Below are 20,081 nucleotides of genomic sequence, written 5' to 3' on the forward strand. Positions count from 1 at the left end.
AACTAGAAAAACTTGCATGCAATATGTTTGATGAAACATAGTCTCTCTCTCTCTTTTCACGTGATAGTCTGATGATTTATCTCTTTTCACGTGAAGAGAAATGTGGACAATATTCCTTTAAACATGTTGCACCCGAGTTCTTATGGCATGGAGGAAGAATTTCTTCCTTACTTCTTCCATGTTATGATCTTTTGGATTTAAAAGCGGGGAGCTGGTATTCTAATAGAATCACCAACTTTAGCAAAGAAACCTTCCCAGTTATAAGGCTTCAGCATTTAGCATTCCTCAACAAATCAGCTACTATTTAAAAATAAAAAATACACAGAAAACATTTCTCAACATAATTCGAAGGTGGACACAGATGAATGGACAGAAAGCTTATACGAACTAGAAATTAGAAACGCTGAAATTATTAAGTAATTATTTATGTACAAAAAGGAATGGCAAATCCTCAAACATTATCGAAGGTATGTAAATATATATTTAAAAAAATCTAAATCAAAGAATGTGTAATATGTACGAAGGAGCCAAGGCAGAAAAGCATCAGGTTTCAGTGCAAATGCTGCAACGGGGACAAGCAAAGGATAGAACACATCAAAACTGAAGCTTCCTCAACAGAAAAGTGAGACTCCTCGCAAATGTGGATTCCTGGCTTCAAAAATTCCACCATTTCTTCTTTTTCTTTAAGCTTGGCGGAGGAAGTTCTGAAGATGAAAACGAAACAATTATTAATGCCAGTTATATCATTTCATTTTTCCTCTTGTTTTCCCAGTAGATGAATGTAAAAAGAAAAAGCTTCTTTTCATTTACCTCCTTCAGGATAAATGGAATTGTAGTGCACCTCAGCCCAAAAGCTCAAGCAAATAACTGCACAAGTGAAACTATAAGTAAAACATGACCGAATACGGTGAAAATTGGGGAGCGGGGGGAAAAATGATGGAAGTACTGTTACCTCTGTTGGACTTTTGAACATGCGGAAGGATCTCAATGTAACATGTATCCCTGAAGGAAGTTATTACAAATACCTTGACACCATACTGCAGTACAATAATAGACATATCAGTGACAAATTGAAATGACTAAGTTTCTATATGAACTGACGACACCTTGTGAAAGCAATAGACCACTTGGCCCAACTTTTCATGAACAAGTGAGAGAAAAATGAAAGGGCAAAAAAAAAACAAAAACAAAAACAAAAAAAACAAAGTAATATTTCATGCAACAACATAAACAAACAAACATATTGCCCAGTGTATGACCTACAGACACAAGATATGCAAATTTAAATGGGTCCCATAAAATCATTACCATCTTGTTGCACTTTTACATAGAATACTAAGAACTGGAACTTGTGTAACATCTCATCATATAGGAAGAAATAAGCAGCAAAATTGAGAATAAAAATTCCCTCTAGAATAAACTTAGAAGAGCCTACCTCCCCAATCAGGAAAGTCACTCATGTAAAAAGTTCAATCTATGCACCAATTTAGCAACTAGACAACAGATATGCTTTTAATAAAAAAACCTAGCAAAAAAATAGTGCCTCATACCGAATCTGCCGCAGCCTGCAATGTGACATGATCACCCCATTCACCACTCCTGGTTCAACCACATCAAGAAGAACAAGTAAATAAGCAAAAAATAGATGTAAGATAGGAAAACATGAATAAATTAAGAGATTAGCACAATACTTGCTCATCTTCTTTAGATAATCAGTATAAGCCATAGGAACATAAGCCCCATACATTTCTGGGTGACTCCTGAGCTGAGAGATCAAAAGATGAGTACAAACAATAAGAATATTGGATATCATCTGCAACAGCATCACAAAAATAATTTAAATTCAACTCCTAAAGATTCATTTACTGAAATGCCAACCAACCTGTTGATTAACTTGTTCTCTTACAACGCCATGGTACTCAGGAGAACGATAGAGTTGATCTGATAAAGCACGAAACTGGGGAAATAAGATGCTAATGAGACACTATCAAGTTAACTGAGTAAAGGACTGTAAGTCATAACACACATAACATAGAGTGAGATATGTTTCCACTCTAAATTACATGTAGAATACATAAATTTGAGCGGTGCAGTTACAATTTAGAAAGCAACACTCAGCAAGGCTAGACGGGACAATTCACAAATCATAGGTAATGCATCATTCTATATCTCATCAGATTATTCACAGTGAATAAACCTTTTGATGTAATCCAATAAAATTTTGCTCATTAAAGAGAAAGAAACTGATAGAACAATGCTATTTGTGTCACAACAATGAGGGAAAACATGTAGTCATGCAAAACTTTGAGAGTTTCAAGTACAAGAATTTAAAAGTAAAGCTCAAAATAAGACCAACCTGACAGTTACCATCTCCCTGGACCTTACACTCCACCAAATCATACAACTGCAGTCTATTAAAGAAAAAGGAAAATATCAGACATCCGAAGTGAAACATTTCTGAAACATTCCATGTAGTTAAAATCAAACCAACAGGAAACAAAACACACTGAACATCCAATTTGAGAACAAAAGAAAATGACAATAAAAATGTAATTGAAAGCAAAGTCACAACTGCTGGCGTGGCATACAAACACACTGAAGTTATGCCCTTGATGTCAATACAGCAGAAGAACGAAACCATGCACTACGGTCCAAACATTCCTTAACTACAAACTATTGTCTCCCCTAAATCTATGTATATGCTCCTCTACTCCGTCCCTCCAAGAATCATGTATCACAACTGCTATTTTGGTGTTTTAATTTTAACTGCTATTTTGGTGTTTTAATTTTAACTGCTAATTTTAGTGTTTTAATTTTTTAAGCTTATTTTAAGTTACCTCTGATTGCGTGCCAAACACAATAATCTAATCGCCAGTATAGGCCTTCCAAAGTTATGACGAGCGCTTTTTAATAGTGTTTTTAAAGGGTTGAGATGATAGAAATCAATTCAGAAAAATCACCAGCAATGTACAACTTCATAGTGAGCAGTGAATCCATCAATATAGAGGATCTAGATCAATATCATGCTATAGCTCAACATACCTCAATTAAATCCATTTTGATAGCTTAAGAAAATGACAAGTAAATCTATGAAATAAAATAATAGACAAAATAAAATTTGACAATATATCCCTGGAGGTGATTCATTACTCATACAAATTAAGTACATAACCCTCAGGGGAAATAACACAAATACCTTTCTAACAGCCTTTGATGATCTGATATCTCTTCATCAGCTGAGGGTATGTTCTCATTCGTTCTAGGAATATGCTGCAAAAAAAAAAAAAAAAAAAAAAAATGATGATAGTGAGACTCCCAGTTTAATGTAATAAAAGGGAAGACAATGAAAATTTTGTATTGGCAGGATGCAATACAAAACACAATCAGCGTGGCTGGACCGAATAACCAAAAGCACTGAAAAAGGATATTCCAATAGATGGCCAGAAGATGATATACACAAGTAAAAGTAATCTTCTATGGTAAAATGCCAGTAAGACGACTCCATAAAGCTAGACTTACAGGAACAGAAACCAACTGATTCAATCTTCTCCCCACTTCACCATCAAGAGTAGATTCATCTGTTATGTCCAATGAATGTAAGAAGTCTTCCCTATTGACAGAGCATTCTCCTTCACTATGATCGTTTGCTTCCTCGCTTCCATGTCTCCTAGGATCATCTGCCTCATTTTCTTTATCTCTATAATCATCAGTGTCTATCTTTATGTCAAAATCATTCACTGTATCCTGAACATTTTGAAGCCCTACAAATTTCCAGCATTTCATTACAATAAGGAGAACAAGTATGCAACCTCAAATCATAGAACTAAATGAGAATGTCTGTTTACAGAATCCCATACCAGAACCACTGTGTCTGTTTGAAGGACCAAGCCAATCCTGCCCTAGAATTGACGACTCCAAATTCCCATCTTCACAACCAGAAACTCCTGATGCTTCTGCAGAAGCAAGTCTCGATAACTCTTCTTGGTACGTCTGAGCTATAATCTCATCATTCTCCACAATGCAAGGCTCAACATAACCTTCTCTAACATACTCTACTTGACTCAAATCCTGGTCATAACGAGTAACAGTACTGTGCGAACTATCATTCGAAAGAGTACAAACATCATCCAAGAGATGGAGACCCCAGCGAACAACGTCAGGATCAAGCTTATACGATGTCATAAGCCTGTGTAACATTTAACAAAACTCCAGCTTCTCCTGAAGCAACCTAGCAAAGCCAAAATATTTCAATAACTAAAAGAAACGAGTAAAGGGCATAATCATATACATTGGAAACTAAATTTGCAATCATAACATCTAAAGTTCATAATCATATAATCAATTGCCTTAAAATCTATCTCAAATTTCAATCACTAACCCCATTATCAATTCAAAAATCTGAACTTTAAATCAACCCAACAGAGGAAAGAAAAAAGGGGACAAATATACTGCACATAACGTTAAGAAAACTGAAATTTCACAACTCACAAAACCCTAAAGTCCAAACTTTTGAATCTTCTCAACTACTGAAATCAAATCCAGAAAAGGTTCAAACTTTGAATTTACAACATACCCAGATACAGAAAACCAACATGAAAAACAATTAATTTAAACTAACAATGGTGATTTATACGAACCTTTAAATCAAAAGAATGGTCTTTGGGGACAAAATAATGTTGGAGACAAACTGAAAAGAGGTTGAAAGGCATGCGCCACCTTGCCAATAAGGACAAGAATAAAAGGAAGGAAGATAAGAAGTTTGTTGAAATTAGAAACCGCCGTTGGATTCAGCGTGCTTTCATGAAAATCGAAAATCCCGTTGGTATTTATATATGGCTCGCTTTTGTACATACGGAAACCGGGCCATGATGATTTGGCACGCGGGCATTGGTAACCGGGGTTTGCCTGTTTCCCGGTGATTGTGCCACGTTTCGTGTTGCTGAAGAACGATTTGGGAAAGAGATGGATGCGTCAGCTTCTTTGGTTCCATAAAAAAGAGTATAAAAATAAATAAATAACCTGAAAAAAAATATAAATTGTAGCACGACTCCGATTGAAGTCTCAAATTCTAGAGAAAGAGTCGTGTTGGACAAATTATTAAACGAATTATTGTGATGAATTTACTTAAATTATCAGCACGTGTAAACAGAAATTATTAATTAAAATAATTAAATTTTAAAAGCCAAATTATTAATATAAGAGGCAATAAATTTCTCATTATTGTAAGTGTGGTTCATTCAATCAAATTATAAAATATGTGATCTTGAAGATGTGGGATATGTCAGTTTGCCAAGAGGCCGCCTCCTTGCACCTGAGTTCGATTTCTATTTCCATACATGATAGAATAGTTTAGAATATTGCTTTGTCAAAGAAAAAGAAAAGTTGATGTTCTTCTTTTTTCTTTATCATTGTATTGGCCATTTTAAATTAGTCCAATTGTCTTTAAATCGTACTACAATTGAAGAAAAAAAAATTGAAAACTCTCCAGTATACCCTTAAATTCAAAATCTAGAAATATTTAATATTTAAAAAAATTATATACAAGAAAAAAGTGTAATTATCGACCAAAAAAAAAAAAGAATAATGTAATTTTCTTTAGAAGACCCTTATGTTTAAATTTTTAATAACTCAAAATTGCCGTCATTTGATAAAAAATTCTCAAAACGCAATTGCTTCATTTGAAAGTGCTTCTGAAACAAGTTATCCTCATAAATGCTTTTATTGGAACTACTTTTAGTATAAGGATGTTGAAATTTTTATTACAAATTTACGTTCTGTCTAAATAAACATTTGGAAGTTCTTCTTTATGAAGCACCTAAAAAAGTGTTTTTGTAACTCATAAATAAATTTTAACTTTTCATGTCCAAATCTAGGAGAACTGTTCTTGATCACCAATGGCTGATACTTGAGTTTCCCCTCACCCACTCCACTCCTCCTCTTGGCTCTTTCAAATAAGCTATGGGACTTATTAAACAATCTAATAAATTAAAGGGACCTTGTACAATTCCTATTAGGGAAATTGGGCAATTTTGAAAACTCGGTTTTTTATTTTATTTTTACGAAGCAATATTCTAAACTACTCTTGAGTTTTAAGAATATGACCTTGGCATAGCCCTCGAACCCCTTTGAATTATAGCAGTCAAGGAAGTTTGAGCAAGAATTGTATAGAGATAGTCTGGTTGACCAATACCTGTAATTAACCTAATTTGGGAATTTTGATATAAAATGTTATCTATAGGCATCAGTCAATGAGGATTTTACACTTCTGTTTCCATAGTGCACACAGCAGATTGCCATTACATGATCCTATAAAAAAGAAAAAGAAAAAAAAAAGCATCATTGTTAGATGAGCCATTGCATGATCAAACCAATTATGCCAATTCCCATTGTGCTCCCCAACATATTTCAACATGTGTTCACAAGCTTTGGTCTCCATGTTTGCCAATTTAAGCAACCATTCTCTCCAATCAATGGATCCACAAACATCCTTCTTAAAACCTCTCTTTTGGACTCTCTGTAATATTCATCTTTGGAGTCCACACCCTTCAGAGGGAATTCGGGGCTTCCCATATCCGTTGTCTCCATAATTCGGTTCAACATTTCCACAACTTCGCTCATTTTCGGGCGTGATCTAGGCTGTCGCACCAAGCACCGGCTGGCCACAGCTGCTAGTTTTTGGGCAGCCTTGAGGGAATAGTTCCCTTCAAGCCTTGGATCCAAAATCAACTGGAACTTCTTTGGATCTGAAGAGAGGTGTGGCTTCACCCATTCCAAGAGTTTTTGCTCATTCTTGGGTCGGTTTCTGTCCACTGGTCGTCTGCCTGTGATGAGTTCATAAAGGAAAATTCCATAGCTCCATACATCACTTTTAGATGTGAGATGTCCGGTTTGAATGTATTCAGGAGCTGCATACCCTACTGTTCCAACAACCTGTAGAAAGATGATCAATTGGAAAGTAACTTGAATTGTTAGAAAGAAACCAGAGAGACCCTTAATGTATAAGTTCATGACAATGTCAAACTCAACTGTTACATAATTTGTGATTGCTGAATCAACTTTGCATGCATAATTGAGCTATCTGTTTCACCTTCTTGACATGCCTAATTAATATTTGAGAAAAGATTCTAAGGTATATACATAAACATACCGCAGTAGAGACGTGGCTCAATCCATCTGAAGGCCCAAGTCTAGCCAATCCGAAGTCAGATAACTTGGCATTCCATTGTTCATCCAAAAGTATGTTTGAAGACTTGAAATCCCTAAAGATAATCTGTGCCACAGATAATAATTTGAAAAAAAAAACAAAATAAGAGAATCAGTGGAAGCAGAATGGAAACTCATCCAATGAAGAGTTATAGCCTGAAAAGATATACAGCTCCCTTGTGTCCCGATCACAGTTTAGATAGTCCTATCTTTCAATCAGAGAGACTTTACAATATAGCCTTATTCTCCTGTTAATCTTGTTGCAAAATTGAAGAAAAAATTTAACATTCCTAGCCAAAATCTGTACTTAATTTTCACTTGAAAATCATATCGCGTATAGCAAATAACAGACCAAATTGATCACTACAAGGAAATTGTGGCTTTGCCGTTAGATTTCTGTATGGAAATGAACTGGTGTTGACAAAAACTATACCACATAATAAATACCAACCTACTAGAGAAAATGTATATGTTCTATGTGAGACACTTCAATCTTTACTATAACTGCACCAAGGATTAGAAATTACCTGAAATTCCATCCCTTCATGGAGGTATGCTAAGCCACAAGCAGCATCCTGGGCGATTTTCATTCTTGTACCCCATGGAAGAGCTATCTGAAATCGGCTCGATAAGTGATCCTGCACACTCCTGTTGGGCATATATTCATATACAAGGAGCCGCTGGATCCCTCTTTCATCATCCTCAGCACAGTAGCCTAACAGTTTGACAAGATTTGCATGTTCAACAACCCCTAAAACATTCACTTCAGTCACCCACTCTTTATGGCCCTGTTAGACAAAAGACAGTAAAAAAAAATCAAACATCTAAAGAAATGCGTTGCATAGTGCGAATTAGAACTGGAAGAGAAGAAAAAAAAAAAAAAAAAAAAAAAAAGAGGAAAAAAAATATTTGACAGCAATTCCTTTTTGTTCTTTTTCAAAAAATTGATCCTACTGGCTGTTTACACTTTGCGTTATCTTGTTTGTAGATTTATATGAAGCCATAAAAAGTTTTCTTCGGGTTGACTTGCTAAAAGTAGCAGAACTAGGGATTTATAACATGACAAATGACAACTAGGACATGATTACCATTATAGCGATGAATTTTTCCAAGCTTGAGTTTTGACAATTTTCAGGAATGCGTAAATTTCCTTACATAAATAATCCTTGCTAATTTCTCCTCAACAACCATTAGTTTGCTATTTATCAGAACTTTCTTATTTTTAAGTCAACTAGTGCAGTAGTTCCTGTCACAGTTACCAGATCAGAATTTTTTACTCTCACCGTTAAATTAGCGGATGTAGACTATGCTAGGTTTGGACCCGGTATCAATACAGAAGAAGAAGACTTGCCTGAAATCCCCTTTTACTCAGTTGTTTAACAGCAACATCTATCTTTTTATGTGGATCTTCTGTGGTCCGGATGACACCCCTATACACACCACCAAACCCACCCTCTCCAAGCATGAGGGAGAGACTAAAATTCTTTGTTGCTGCTTTTAACTCTGAGCATGTGAATTCTCGGAGATTACTCTGTCGCTGCGACAATGCTGCAAATGACTTGGCAGAGGATGCTGTGCTAAATTCTGTGGCATTCTGAGAATTAGACTCGGAACCAGATTTTCTTGGGTCACGATCAAGTGAAAAGAAAGGGGAAGTGGAACGAGTAGAAGTAGACTTCGTAGTCTTTGCTTCATCATTCTTCTCTTTGTTGTAGAAATAAAAACACTTCATTGCCTGCAGAAAGCTGATGGCCTCACTGCATTAGACAAACACAATTGTTGTCATATCTTAAGAATGTCACATATAAAAAAGAAGAAAACCCCGGGTGTTTATGAAAATTCAAATGGACTATACCCAAAATTTTCTCTTCATACATTCAATTAGAAAACAGTCATATCTTAAACTTAAAATAAATGTTTCAATAATTTCACCATAAAGGTAGAAAAGGCTTTGAAAACTTTGACCTGCCAGTTGCTCTCACAACTCTCTCTTTTTCCTATATATCCAAAATATTTCCCCAGAAATTTTATATATTTACAATACCTAATCAAACAGTCTAATTATGAAATCAATACCTAACACAGCCTAAATTTTCATCTCATATACCAGAAACTTCCTCAGACCTTATATTTAAGCGTTCATGTACTGACTCTGGTCAAATTTGCACAAATCCTTTATTTGAGACAAAACATTAAGGCAAAAGAAGAAAAAAGTCAAACCAAGATAAAAATCTAAGAATCAAATTCTTGGGGAAACTATCATCAAGACCCAGAATCTCATTTCATTTCCAGTCAAATGAATTCTCATAAACAGTAAAATTCATTGGCATGCATAAGAAAAAAAAAGGTCAATTCACTTGCCAAAACAGAATTCAAGTACACAAAGAGAACTCACCTCTCACATATGTTGTTCAAGCCGTACAGATATCATTGCAGGAATAATTTGCCACCCTATGCAGTTAGTCTTGGTCCTTCTAAAGAGAGACCTGGGATCCTGCAAAAAGGCTTAAGAGCATCCAAGGGAACAACGAGCACTCCATGATCTAAGGCAAGTCAATACAAGGCAGCTGGGGTCTAGCTCACCAACTAAGCACCCCAATGGAAAAAATAAAACAAAAAACAAAACAAAAAAATATTGCGAGAGCGGGAGAGAGAGAGAGGGGGAGAGAGAGAGCAAAAGACAGACAAATATTGGTAAAGGGAGAGAGCAAAAGATCCCCAAATATTAAAAAAAGAGAGATTGTATTGTATTTGTAGGGGAAGAAAGTTATGTATGAAAGCGAATACCGAGTGAGAAGATTGAGAGATGGATGGATAGCTTTATTTTAAAGAAAAGGTGTAAACTTTAATGTGGGTTGCTCAAAGAACGAGTCATCATGCTAGCAAAGCAGCAAAAGAAGAAGAACCAGTCATCATCTGCACAGTTTATAATAATATGTGTTGTATATTTAAATGCTTGTTTTTACAAAGAGAGGTTGTTGCAAGTTGGAGACCACACACCCCAGAATTGCTTGATTCTGTGGGGTATAGCTTAGCCCATAGAACATCCCAAGGTTCAGAAGTTAGAATAAATCTAATTCTAGAAGCTGCATGACCATGCCCAAATGCTGCCAATTATTTAATTCCAGCCACATATATAATATATGGATTTATCATGCTTTCAATTTTCTTAACAGTAACAAATCATTTGACCCAAAAACAAAAAATAGTGACAAATCAGAAAGTTGGAAGCATCTGTAATGCAAATCAACATGTTTAAGCTGCTCATTTTGTATCTTAAAACTGAAGCTTTTTTTTTTTTTGGGTCTAAAAGCAGAACCAATATCTTGAAATGTGTAAACTTGGCTAATGTTTTGGTTGAAAATCATAGCAAATTAACAGTAAGGCACATTCATCAAGCTTACGTTTCTGTCAATTATTTGAATAATAAATTAGTTTTTGTTTTATTTTTTTTCATTCGTTAAGAAGGAGGAGGGGAGAGTATATATTGGATTGTCTCAAGATTGTCTCTTACATGATCGACCAGATGCATTTGATGAGGAAGGTAGAGTTGGCCTAGTTTAAGGCTGTACTTCTGTATCATTGGGTGGGCCGCTCTGATACACTAGAGGAACCTTCTCACAATTACATTTAAAATTTAGTTTCATTGCAATTTTCTATAACCTAATCCAGATTAATGAATATTCTACTTCATCTCTTTGCATAAGCAAATATATAATCTGTACATTCGTGCGCATGTTATTAATGTATAATTTGATTCCCAGCCAATACGAGAGGGACAAATTGACTTATCAATTATCACTAAAAAGTACAAGCGATCGTTTAAATTACAGAATAGAGATTTTAAGCATACACACAATTAAGATGCTACTAAAGTTCGAACTTGATACTTCTGATTCTACCTCTGACATGCAGGCATAAGCCCTTTTGATTGGGCAATAGTGATGAACTTTTTCCTTAATTTATACTTAAAGATATCTATAATTATGGACTGGGCTTGAGGACCTTTTTCTTGACTCTTGATCAAAGGCCTAACATACAGGCCAATAAAAGTAAGCTAGGCTTATCGCAACTAACACAGGCCTGTGCCAAAAGGAAAACCCATAGTTCACATTTCTTCTTTGAAAATATATTCTTAACAGGTAATAATTTTATTTTTATTGATTTCCTGTTCTAATATTTTTTTTTTGGTCATAAATTATATCAAAAGGGCAAAAGAAACAACTGTGATTGGCTCTCTTTTTCTTGTATAATTCTATTATTTGTACCACAAGTAAGGATGATGACACACATGTAAAAGTGGGTTCCATTTTTATGAAAGATGCATGAATCATGCAACATGGCCTTATAAAATTACCCTGAAAAAATCATTGCTTAGGGATTTTATTAAGGAATTTAAGCTTATGGATGTATTATTCTATGTGTATTAGCTGTAAACCCCATGTTTTGGGAACTCCATTAGTAATTCAGAAGTTCTAAATTAGATGAGCAAATCAGAAAAAGAAAATTTTAAGTTATATAAAACTAATATTTAATAACTTAATGCAATTAATTATTGTATAATTATTTTTATTAGTGAAACACGCTTTTGCCTCCCCAAATGGCGCATAGATTTAACAAAACCCTCAAACCTTTGTCCTGCGGAATTGTTTCAGACACGGACAATAAGACAAGACATGTCTGAAAGCCGGCACGAAGCAAAACTAGTTCGGACGTGCGTTTGTTTACTTCTTTCTCAGGCCCCACCCATTGCATCTTCTTCTTCCTTCTCTCACCCACGTTCTTTGCTTCTCTCAAGCTCTCTTCCATTTGACTTCTGAACTCAACCCCAAAGCACATGGCCTCTGTTTCTCTCCTTCTCTCTATCACCCATTAACCAGAAAACCCCTTCAGTTTGTTTCCAAGCCCGCATTCAGATCTCAAACCAAGATCCTTTTTTTATTTTGGGTCAATGTATTAAGCAGAGAGAAAGGGGTTAAACCCAGAATTCTTTTCTTTTTCTTTCACTTTTTTCCACTAAATTTCCAAAACCCATTTGAAATTTGGTATTTCTTTCTCATAATGAGCTCCAAGAGCCTCATAGGCACCAACTTTTGCACATTTGCTTCACTTGGCATCTTAGCTTTGAGCTTGGTGCATTGGGGGCAATTGGTTCAGTGCCAAGATGTTGGTGACAATGATCAAATTGACAACCCTGCTGTTCTTCCTTTCATTACCCAGATTCTCTATGGCCGCATATCCAATGTCACAGCAGTTCTCAGTCGACAGATTAGCAATCGTTCCAGCTTCTGCGTAAAGGACCCGTAAGCTTTATTCACTCTACTCTCTCTGTTTTGTTGCTGAGAAAATGCATGGAAAGAAGAAGAAGAGGGTGATTGAATTATAAGAATGGGTTGTGAGAAGTCAACTCAACTTAACCAATGGAAGCATAATGTTTATTCTTTTACTTATTGCAATTACTCAGTTAGACTATTCTTAGAGTTTGATATAAAATTTGTGTTTCAGGGAAGCTGATTGGAACCAGGCTTTTAATTTTTCATCCAATGTGGAATTCTTATCTTCTTGCATTCAAAAGACTAAAGGTATAAGTACTTGCAATTAGGAGGAAGAGTGAATCTTACTATGTCTGGTTCTTAAGTAATGTAGGAAATGGACAAATTCAAAATATTTTTGTTTGTGTCTTGGCAATCAAATGTAGATGTTTGTTCTGCTTCATTATATCTAGCTTAGAGTGGCTGAAAGATTTAACAGTGGCAGAAATGAATATTTAACTTATTTTGCCTGGTTGTTTTGATGGTTCAACAGGAGACGTTACAAGGCGCTTGTGTACAGCAGCAGAAATGAAGTTCTACTTCAACAATTTCTTTGAAAAATCCAAGAGTGCAAATTACTTAAAACCTAACAAGAACTGTAATTTAACCTCATGGGTTTCTGGGTGTGAGCCAGGATGGGCTTGTAGTGTTGGCCCAAATCAGCAGATTGACCTAGAAAATTCACAGGACATCCCTGCCAGGACTCAGACCTGCCAGCCATGTTGTGAGGGTTTCTTCTGTCCCCATGGCATCACATGCATGATACGTAAGTAATTTAAATCCTTTAGTGTTTTCTTTCTTAATAATCTTCTGGGAAAGGACAAAGTATGGTGTTGATGATGTATTGTTTTACTTTAAGGCCTTTTAATCAATATCTCCCAGTAATTAAGTGGTACTTTGTTTCTATGTAATGTATTTTCCTTGATTATAGGATGCTTCTGATTATTTCTTTTCTTTCTTCCAATTTCTTGAAGCGTGCCCATCGGGTTCTTATTGTCCCATGGCAACTCTGAACAAAACAACTGGTGTGTGTGAACCGTAAGTTCAGATTCTAGCTTTAATGACCACTTTATTTATGCTGTTCAACACAGCCTATAATGTGTCAAAACTATATTTTGATGTGGTTTTGCAGATACATTTACCAACTACCTCCAGGGAAACCAAACCATACTTGTGGAGGAGCAAATATATGGGCTGATGTTGGTAGTAGTAGTGAAGTATTTTGTTCAGCTGGATCATATTGTCCAACCACCGTGAAAAGAATTCCTTGTAGTAGTGGGTATTAAGTTCATCCCTACATCACTTATCAAACTTGTTCAATTTTTAGTTAATTGTGTGCTCATCATATACTTGAATTATATACGACGCATGCAATTTGTCCTTACTTCCTTCATATTATATGTTCTTCCCATTAAATATTTGTTCATCCAATTGCAGACACTACTGCAGAATGGGTTCTACATCTGAGAAACGTAAGTTTTATTTCAATCTATTTCTCAATTGCAGCATTTTTGTAAGCGCTTGCGCCCCTTTTCCTTCTAACCTGGAATTTGGACTGTAGTTTATCTATTACTTTCTGCAGAAAGCAGCTGACCATTCATTGTTTTATGTTACAGGCTGCTTCGCATTGACTTCCTGCAATCCAAGCACTGCAAATCAAAATATGCATGCATATGGAATAATGCTTATAGTAAGTTGGCCGCTTTATAGAAACAAAAACTCAACAGGGTTCAGTCTCACATGATTGATCTTTCATTTAAAGCACACTCTGCTCATCCTAATGAAAGTACCTATCTGATATATTCCAAAACTCCAGTTTTTTGTCTTACTGACTTTCTATATTATACATATTTTAATTTTGTGAAACATACTTATGCTCTTCATTTCTTATGCAGGCAGCTCTGAGTACTCTGCTACTTATTATTTACAATTGTTCTGACCAAGTTCTCACCACTAGAGGGAGGAGACTGGCCAAATCCCGAGAAGCAGCAGCCAGAAGTGCAAGGGAAACAGCAAAAGCACAACAAAGATGGAAATCTGCAAAAGATGCTGCTAAGAAGCATGCAAGTGGATTGCAAGCTCATTTATCACGTACATTTTCTCGGAAAAAGGACACCCCAGATCCTGAGAAACTTAAGATTTTGAATCAGTCTAAACCTGACATAGATGATGGACTTCCGATATCACCACATCCAAGTACATCTGGTGTCTCTCTGTCCTCACCTGTGCCATCAGAAGGAAAGAAAAAGGAACCTAGTGAGCTCATGCAGATTATGCATAAAATTGAAGAGGATCCTGATTGTTACGAAGGTTTCAGTATTGGAGCTGAGGATACAAATGTAGGAAATGTGCCAAAAGGAAAACAAATCAATACTCATAGCCAAATTTTCAAGTATGCTTATGCTCAACTTGAGAAAGAGAAGGCTCAGCAGCAAGAGTACAAGGACCTTACCTTCTCAGGGGTGGTTAAAATGGCTACTAATCATGAAATAAGGAAAAGGCCTCTGATTGAGATTTCTTTCAAAGACCTAACACTTACTTTGAAAGCAAAAAACAAGCATCTATTGAGGTGTGTAACTGGTAAAATTAGGCCTGGCCGCATTACTGCTGTCATGGGTCCATCAGGGGCTGGAAAAACAACTTTTCTTTCTGCCCTAGCCGGAAAAGCAATTGGATGCAATATGACTGGTTTAATTCTTATAAATGGAAAGAATATATCAATCCATTCATATAAGAAAATCATAGGTTTTGTGCCACAAGATGATATTGTGCATGGAAACTTGACTGTGGAAGAGAATTTATGGTTCAGTGCAAAGTGCAGGTATGCCACATACAGCTCTTTACAGATTCCACTCCAACAGAAAATATTCTATTCGCATGTTAGTCATCTTTGCTACAATTTTAGAAATTTATTATTATAGTTTATTGTCAAAATGCTACTGAAATGTTTACAATGAAGTGATGATGCAAAATTCATGAACCCCACACAACCTTTGTAGCATTGTATGAATTTTCTGCAAACATGTGTGTTTCCTGCTTCATGTTCTGAATGCCAGTTTGTAATTCACAATAACAAATATAATAGCCCATAAAAGAGCATGGTTTAAACTACTAATTTGAATAGTTAGTACTTTCAATGTTAAAAAAGGTTTCACATTTTTATTTATTCCTGGTTGAAACCTTTTCCTTTCTGATATAGCTAGAGGTATAGAAAGTGGAACCAAAAGAGGGTCATTGTTTGGATATTGTATTTGTATGTCCAAAATTTTTGTATGTCAATCTTACTGTATCGACTGCTGCTACTTTTTTATGGTGAACTTCGAATTTTTGAAGGTTATCTGCGGACTTACCAGAACCGGATAAAGTTTTAGTGGTTGAAAGAGTTATTGAGTCCTTGGGGCTTCAGCAAGTGCGTGGTTCTTTGGTTGGAACAGTAGAGAAGCGAGGAATTTCTGGAGGCCAGAGGAAACGTGTAAATGTTGGCTTAGAAATGGTTATGGAACCTTCACTTTTGATTCTGGATGAACCCACATCTGGTTTAGACAGTGCCTCTTCTCAGCTGCTTCTTAGAGCACTTAGACGGGAAGCTCTTGAAGGGGTAAACATCTGCATGGTGGTTCACCAGCCTAGGTAACATTTCCAAACAAGGTCTTTATGCTTTGAAAATTCACCATCTTTCAATGTGCATTGCATTCTTGTATTCTTTGATATTTTTTGCTTGAATAATGTATAGGAACAAAAGAAGGTCGGTGGAATGGGGCCTTTGGGTCTTACTAAAAACGCAAAATTTACATGTTCAGCATTTTTATAAAAATACTACCTATTATTGTGCAATATTTTATGTTTGTTACGCTGGTGGGCCTACTTTCTCAATGATGATATGCATGCACATATGAGTACAAAAAACCGAAAGCCAATTTAATAGTTTTAGTGCTAGCTACTGGGATTTATTTTACAGTATGAATTGACATGCCCTGTAAAGTTGAGGTGTGTATAAAATTACTCTTTCTACTTATTGTTGGATCCTTGAATGTTCCAAGAAGCTTTAATGCATACCCTTGGTTAAAGAGAAATAGAACTCATCGTATATGATCAAGTGTGTTCTTTCATAGGATAAGTACTCTCTGCAATTCATTAATGCAAAAAATTTCTGCTTCAGCTATGCGTTGTTCAAGATGTTTGATGATTTGGTACTCCTGGCAAAAGGTGGTCTTACTGTCTATCATGGATCAGCAAAGAAAGTAGAAGAATACTTTGCAGGCCTTGGGATCAAAGTCCCAGACCGTGTCAACCCTCCAGACCACTTCATTGACATTTTGGAGGGTATGGTAGCAACGGAAAGAAGCTCGGGAGTTAGTTATGAAGAGCTTCCTGTCAGATGGATGCTTCATAATGGGTACTCAGTACCCCCTGATATGAGACAGAATGCCACTAGACTTGAATTGTTCTCAACGGATGAAAATTTAAATCATGAAACAAATCCTTCTGGTGCTGGAACGGCGGAACAGTCTTTTGCTGGAGAGTTATGGCAAGATGTGAAAGGTACTGTGGAACTGCATCGTGATAAGATACGGCTCAATTTCCTGAAGTCTAAGGATTTATCAAACCGGAGAATTCCAGGTTTATTTCAACAATACAGATACTTCCTGGGCAGGTAAACAATCAAGATAGTACAGGTGCATTCAAATATTACAAATTTTTTTCTTCAGATAATTGGTTTATTGAAATCTTCGTTTAATTTCTTTATTACAATTTTTCTTTTATTGCCAAGAGTTTGATATTCTCTATATTGATGTCTTGTCAGAGTTGGTAAGCAGAGACTTCGGGAAGCTCGTATACAAGCAGTCGATTATTTGATTTTATTACTTGCTGGAGCCTGCTTAGGATCACTTGCTAACGTGAGCGATCAGACCTTTGGTGCAGTTGGTTACACTTATACTATCATTGCAGTTTGTAAGTACAATCAATCACAAGTTATTAAGTTTCGTTCTTTATCTACACATGAGAAGCTCAAAGTTATAAGTAGTTTAGTAAATATAGTATATCCGGGTGTCAGTATGAAAGATGGATCAAATCCTCGTGGTGAGGAGGCAGCTTAGTCTCCGTAGTTAATCTCTCTCCTTGGGCACAGAACTGTAAATCTGTCTTTTGGTATTTTTCCTATAAGAGAAATTCATATTGTCTTACTGATTAATATAAAAACTACGTACTACTGCCTAAAAGATGCATACCTACATTATATTTTGATGTCGATTTTGACTTTGATGGATCAATATAATAGTTAATGCCAACTCTACTTCCATTCCATTATGAATATGTGTAAAGTTTTTTCTTCCTTACCATGTTTCTTGTTGCGATTTCAGCTCTACTGTGTAAAATTGCGGCTTTGAGGTCATTTTCTCTGGACAGATTACACTATTGGAGAGAGAGCGCTTCTGGGATGAGCAGCTTGGCTTATTTTCTCGCTAAGGATACAATTGACCATTTTAATACACTGATCAAACCTGTAGTGTATCTGTCCATGTTCTACTTCTTTACCAACCCAAGATCTAGCTTTGCTGATAACTACATTGTTCTGCTCTGCCTTGTGTATTGTGTAACTGGTATAGCTTATGCTTTAGCAATCTTTTTTGAACAAGGTGCAGCCCAGCTGGTAAGTAATCGAAATGCTCAATTAAAAGATTGTCAACTGCTCGTTCAGTGTTTCACATTCCATTGATATTTACTGACAAACTGCTGTTCTTTGCAGTCGTCAGTCCTTCTTCCAGTTGTGATGACACTTATAGCAACACGGCCACAAGATAGTGAATTTCTAAAGATTTTAGCTAAATTTTGCTACCCTAGGTGGGCTTTAGAAGCATTTGTGATTGCAAATGCTGAAAGGTACTGCGCCAATTTCCTTATATCTGAAAAAATGATTAGAATACTATTACCTACTGAAAGTGAAAACTTTACCCCTATCCATCTGCTCATGAAAGAGTAACTTTGTAAATCCGAGAACTGAAATGGAAGTGTTGGCTCCTGCTAAAAATTTAATAACTATAACAATAACTACTAGTAGATTGTTCTGAATTGTTATTTTGATCTGGATTATCTACTATTCCCCTTTTTTTCTACAGGTATTCTGGAGTATGGCTGATAACGCGGTGCGGGTCGCTTTTGAAAAGTGGCTATAATCTTCATGATTGGAATCTTTGTATAATCATCCTAACGTTCATCGGTATAGTTAGTCGAGCCGTAGCATTCTTTTGCATGGTGACCTTTCAGAAGAAGTGAGATATCAGAGATCAACAATCAGCACACCATTCTTTTGCAGCTCTCAAGACTTGCAAAGTGGAAGCGTTTGAAGTGCTTATATCACCCTCAAAGTTCCCAAAGAAGTAACATACAGATTTATACATTGTTAGGTTGAATCATCTGGTCGAACATTGCCAAAGCAAATAGGTAAAATGACAGGCGAGATAATAGAGAAGCTTCTTTTTATTAAAAAATTTTCCCCGTTTCTTTATTATAGAAATTATGGTATAAAATGGCAAAATATACCGATATAAGAGAGGTTTGCTTGCTCTGAAAATATTATATGAACTCAAATTCACAATTGTAACATAAAAGAAACAATAAATATGTAATTCACACAACTTTATAAAGTGGATCAAAACATCACTTAAATATTATTCGTGTCACATTTTTCGATTCAAAAGTAACAATTGAATTTACATATCGAGTTTTTCTACCATGTATTTTGTCAATTTCCTAATTGATTCAACTAGGTTCATTGATTTAAGCTCTAAGTTTTAAAATAATTGGGTCTTTATTGTCAATTTCATTTTTTTTATTTTTGTAACTACAAAATGAATTAAATGCTTTCGTTTTTAATTAAAAACATGTATTTTTATATATATTTATAATTAAAAAAAACTATCAAATTTGGCAATTTCTTTTACTCAAGAAAACTTTGGCATATCTCTTTTCATAGACATAGATGTATGCATATAAGAGAGGTTCATCTTATCTTAGTTTTTCATCATTTTCATTTCATTTTTGGTACACTTATCAGCCAGCCATTCATGAAGTCCTCTTGCCATTTCATCTTTTTCATAATTTTTTTGTTTGTTCTCGGTCCATTAAACCACGTGCTAATAATGTTGGCTTCCATTCCATCATTTGATAAAAGTTCCTCTGCCTGTATTCGAAGAGTCATTGGAGAAAACCATGCAAGCTATACAAAACGCGACCTCTATCATTTCACATATTAAATAAAGACAATATTAAAATTGAAATATAGTTTTAGAAAGTGCATAAGGGAGTAGACATGGGCGCTAGCTAAGTTGGTTAGAGTGGATTATGCTGCCCACTCTGCACTCAAGTTGGCTAGAATGGATTATTTCTATAACTTTCAATTTGTGTTTTTTTCTTTTTGTGGATTTTCATATGGATCCTTAAATTGAGGAGGAGCTCCTCCGTATAATCAATGTGGTTTTAATAGGTGTCAATTTTTTTTAATATTTCTTTTTCTTTTTTGTTGAAACTTTGTTAATGTTGATGGAATTTGGTAAGTGTCAAAAC

The 20,081-nt window shown here is 35.6% G+C and overlaps 3 protein-coding genes across 5 annotated transcripts; 1 reads left to right on the forward strand and 2 right to left on the reverse strand.

The window, feature by feature from the left end:
* Positions 1-366: 366 nt before the first annotated feature.
* Positions 367-4,799, reverse strand: LOC117617813 (OVARIAN TUMOR DOMAIN-containing deubiquitinating enzyme 9). 2 transcript variants are annotated; one of them, XM_034347376.1, is made up of 11 exons: positions 4,638-4,799; positions 3,858-4,228; positions 3,520-3,761; positions 3,197-3,270; positions 2,357-2,411; positions 1,883-1,957; positions 1,692-1,765; positions 1,551-1,599; positions 953-1,037; positions 811-867; positions 367-704 (listed from the first exon to the last, which is right to left on the reverse strand). In XM_034347376.1, exons 2-11 carry the CDS (start codon positions 4,195-4,197, stop codon positions 655-657), a joined length of 1,101 nt encoding a protein of 366 aa, XP_034203267.1. In that variant the 5' UTR covers positions 4,198-4,228; positions 4,638-4,799; the 3' UTR covers positions 367-654. The 2 variants fall into 2 exon arrangements, with proteins under 2 accessions (XP_034203267.1, XP_034203266.1); XM_034347375.1 differs by lacking the exon at positions 4,638-4,799 and adding an exon at positions 4,574-4,592.
* A 1,397-nt stretch (positions 4,800-6,196) lies between these two features.
* On the reverse strand, positions 6,197-10,154 carry LOC117617814 (serine/threonine-protein kinase PCRK1). The gene is made up of 5 exons (XM_034347377.1): positions 9,599-10,154; positions 8,555-8,960; positions 7,731-7,991; positions 7,148-7,270; positions 6,197-6,930 (listed from the first exon to the last, which is right to left on the reverse strand). The coding sequence occupies exons 2-5, from the start codon at positions 8,933-8,935 to the stop codon at positions 6,406-6,408; spliced, it is 1,290 nt and encodes a 429-aa protein (XP_034203268.1). The 5' UTR covers positions 8,936-8,960; positions 9,599-10,154; the 3' UTR covers positions 6,197-6,405.
* Positions 10,155-11,874: 1,720 nt separating this feature from the next.
* On the forward strand, positions 11,875-19,142 carry LOC117620136 (ABC transporter G family member 28-like). Of its 2 annotated transcripts, XM_034350254.1 has the most exons (14): positions 11,875-12,506; positions 12,709-12,785; positions 13,009-13,281; positions 13,490-13,553; positions 13,648-13,794; positions 13,953-13,987; positions 14,132-14,205; positions 14,411-15,336; positions 15,849-16,145; positions 16,675-17,169; positions 17,320-17,468; positions 17,879-18,168; positions 18,265-18,398; positions 18,635-19,142. In XM_034350254.1, the coding sequence occupies exons 1-14, from the start codon at positions 12,265-12,267 to the stop codon at positions 18,789-18,791; spliced, it is 3,360 nt and encodes a 1,119-aa protein (XP_034206145.1). In that variant the 5' UTR covers positions 11,875-12,264; the 3' UTR covers positions 18,792-19,142. The 2 variants fall into 2 exon arrangements, with proteins under 2 accessions (XP_034206145.1, XP_034206146.1); XM_034350255.1 differs by lacking the exon at positions 12,709-12,785 and having other exon boundaries at positions 12,423-12,506.
* The last annotated feature ends 939 nt before the right edge of the window (positions 19,143-20,081 follow it).

This window comes from Prunus dulcis, chromosome 2, assembly GCF_902201215.1.
Source record: "Prunus dulcis chromosome 2, ALMONDv2, whole genome shotgun sequence".
NCBI lineage: Eukaryota > Viridiplantae > Streptophyta > Magnoliopsida > Rosales > Rosaceae > Prunus > Prunus dulcis.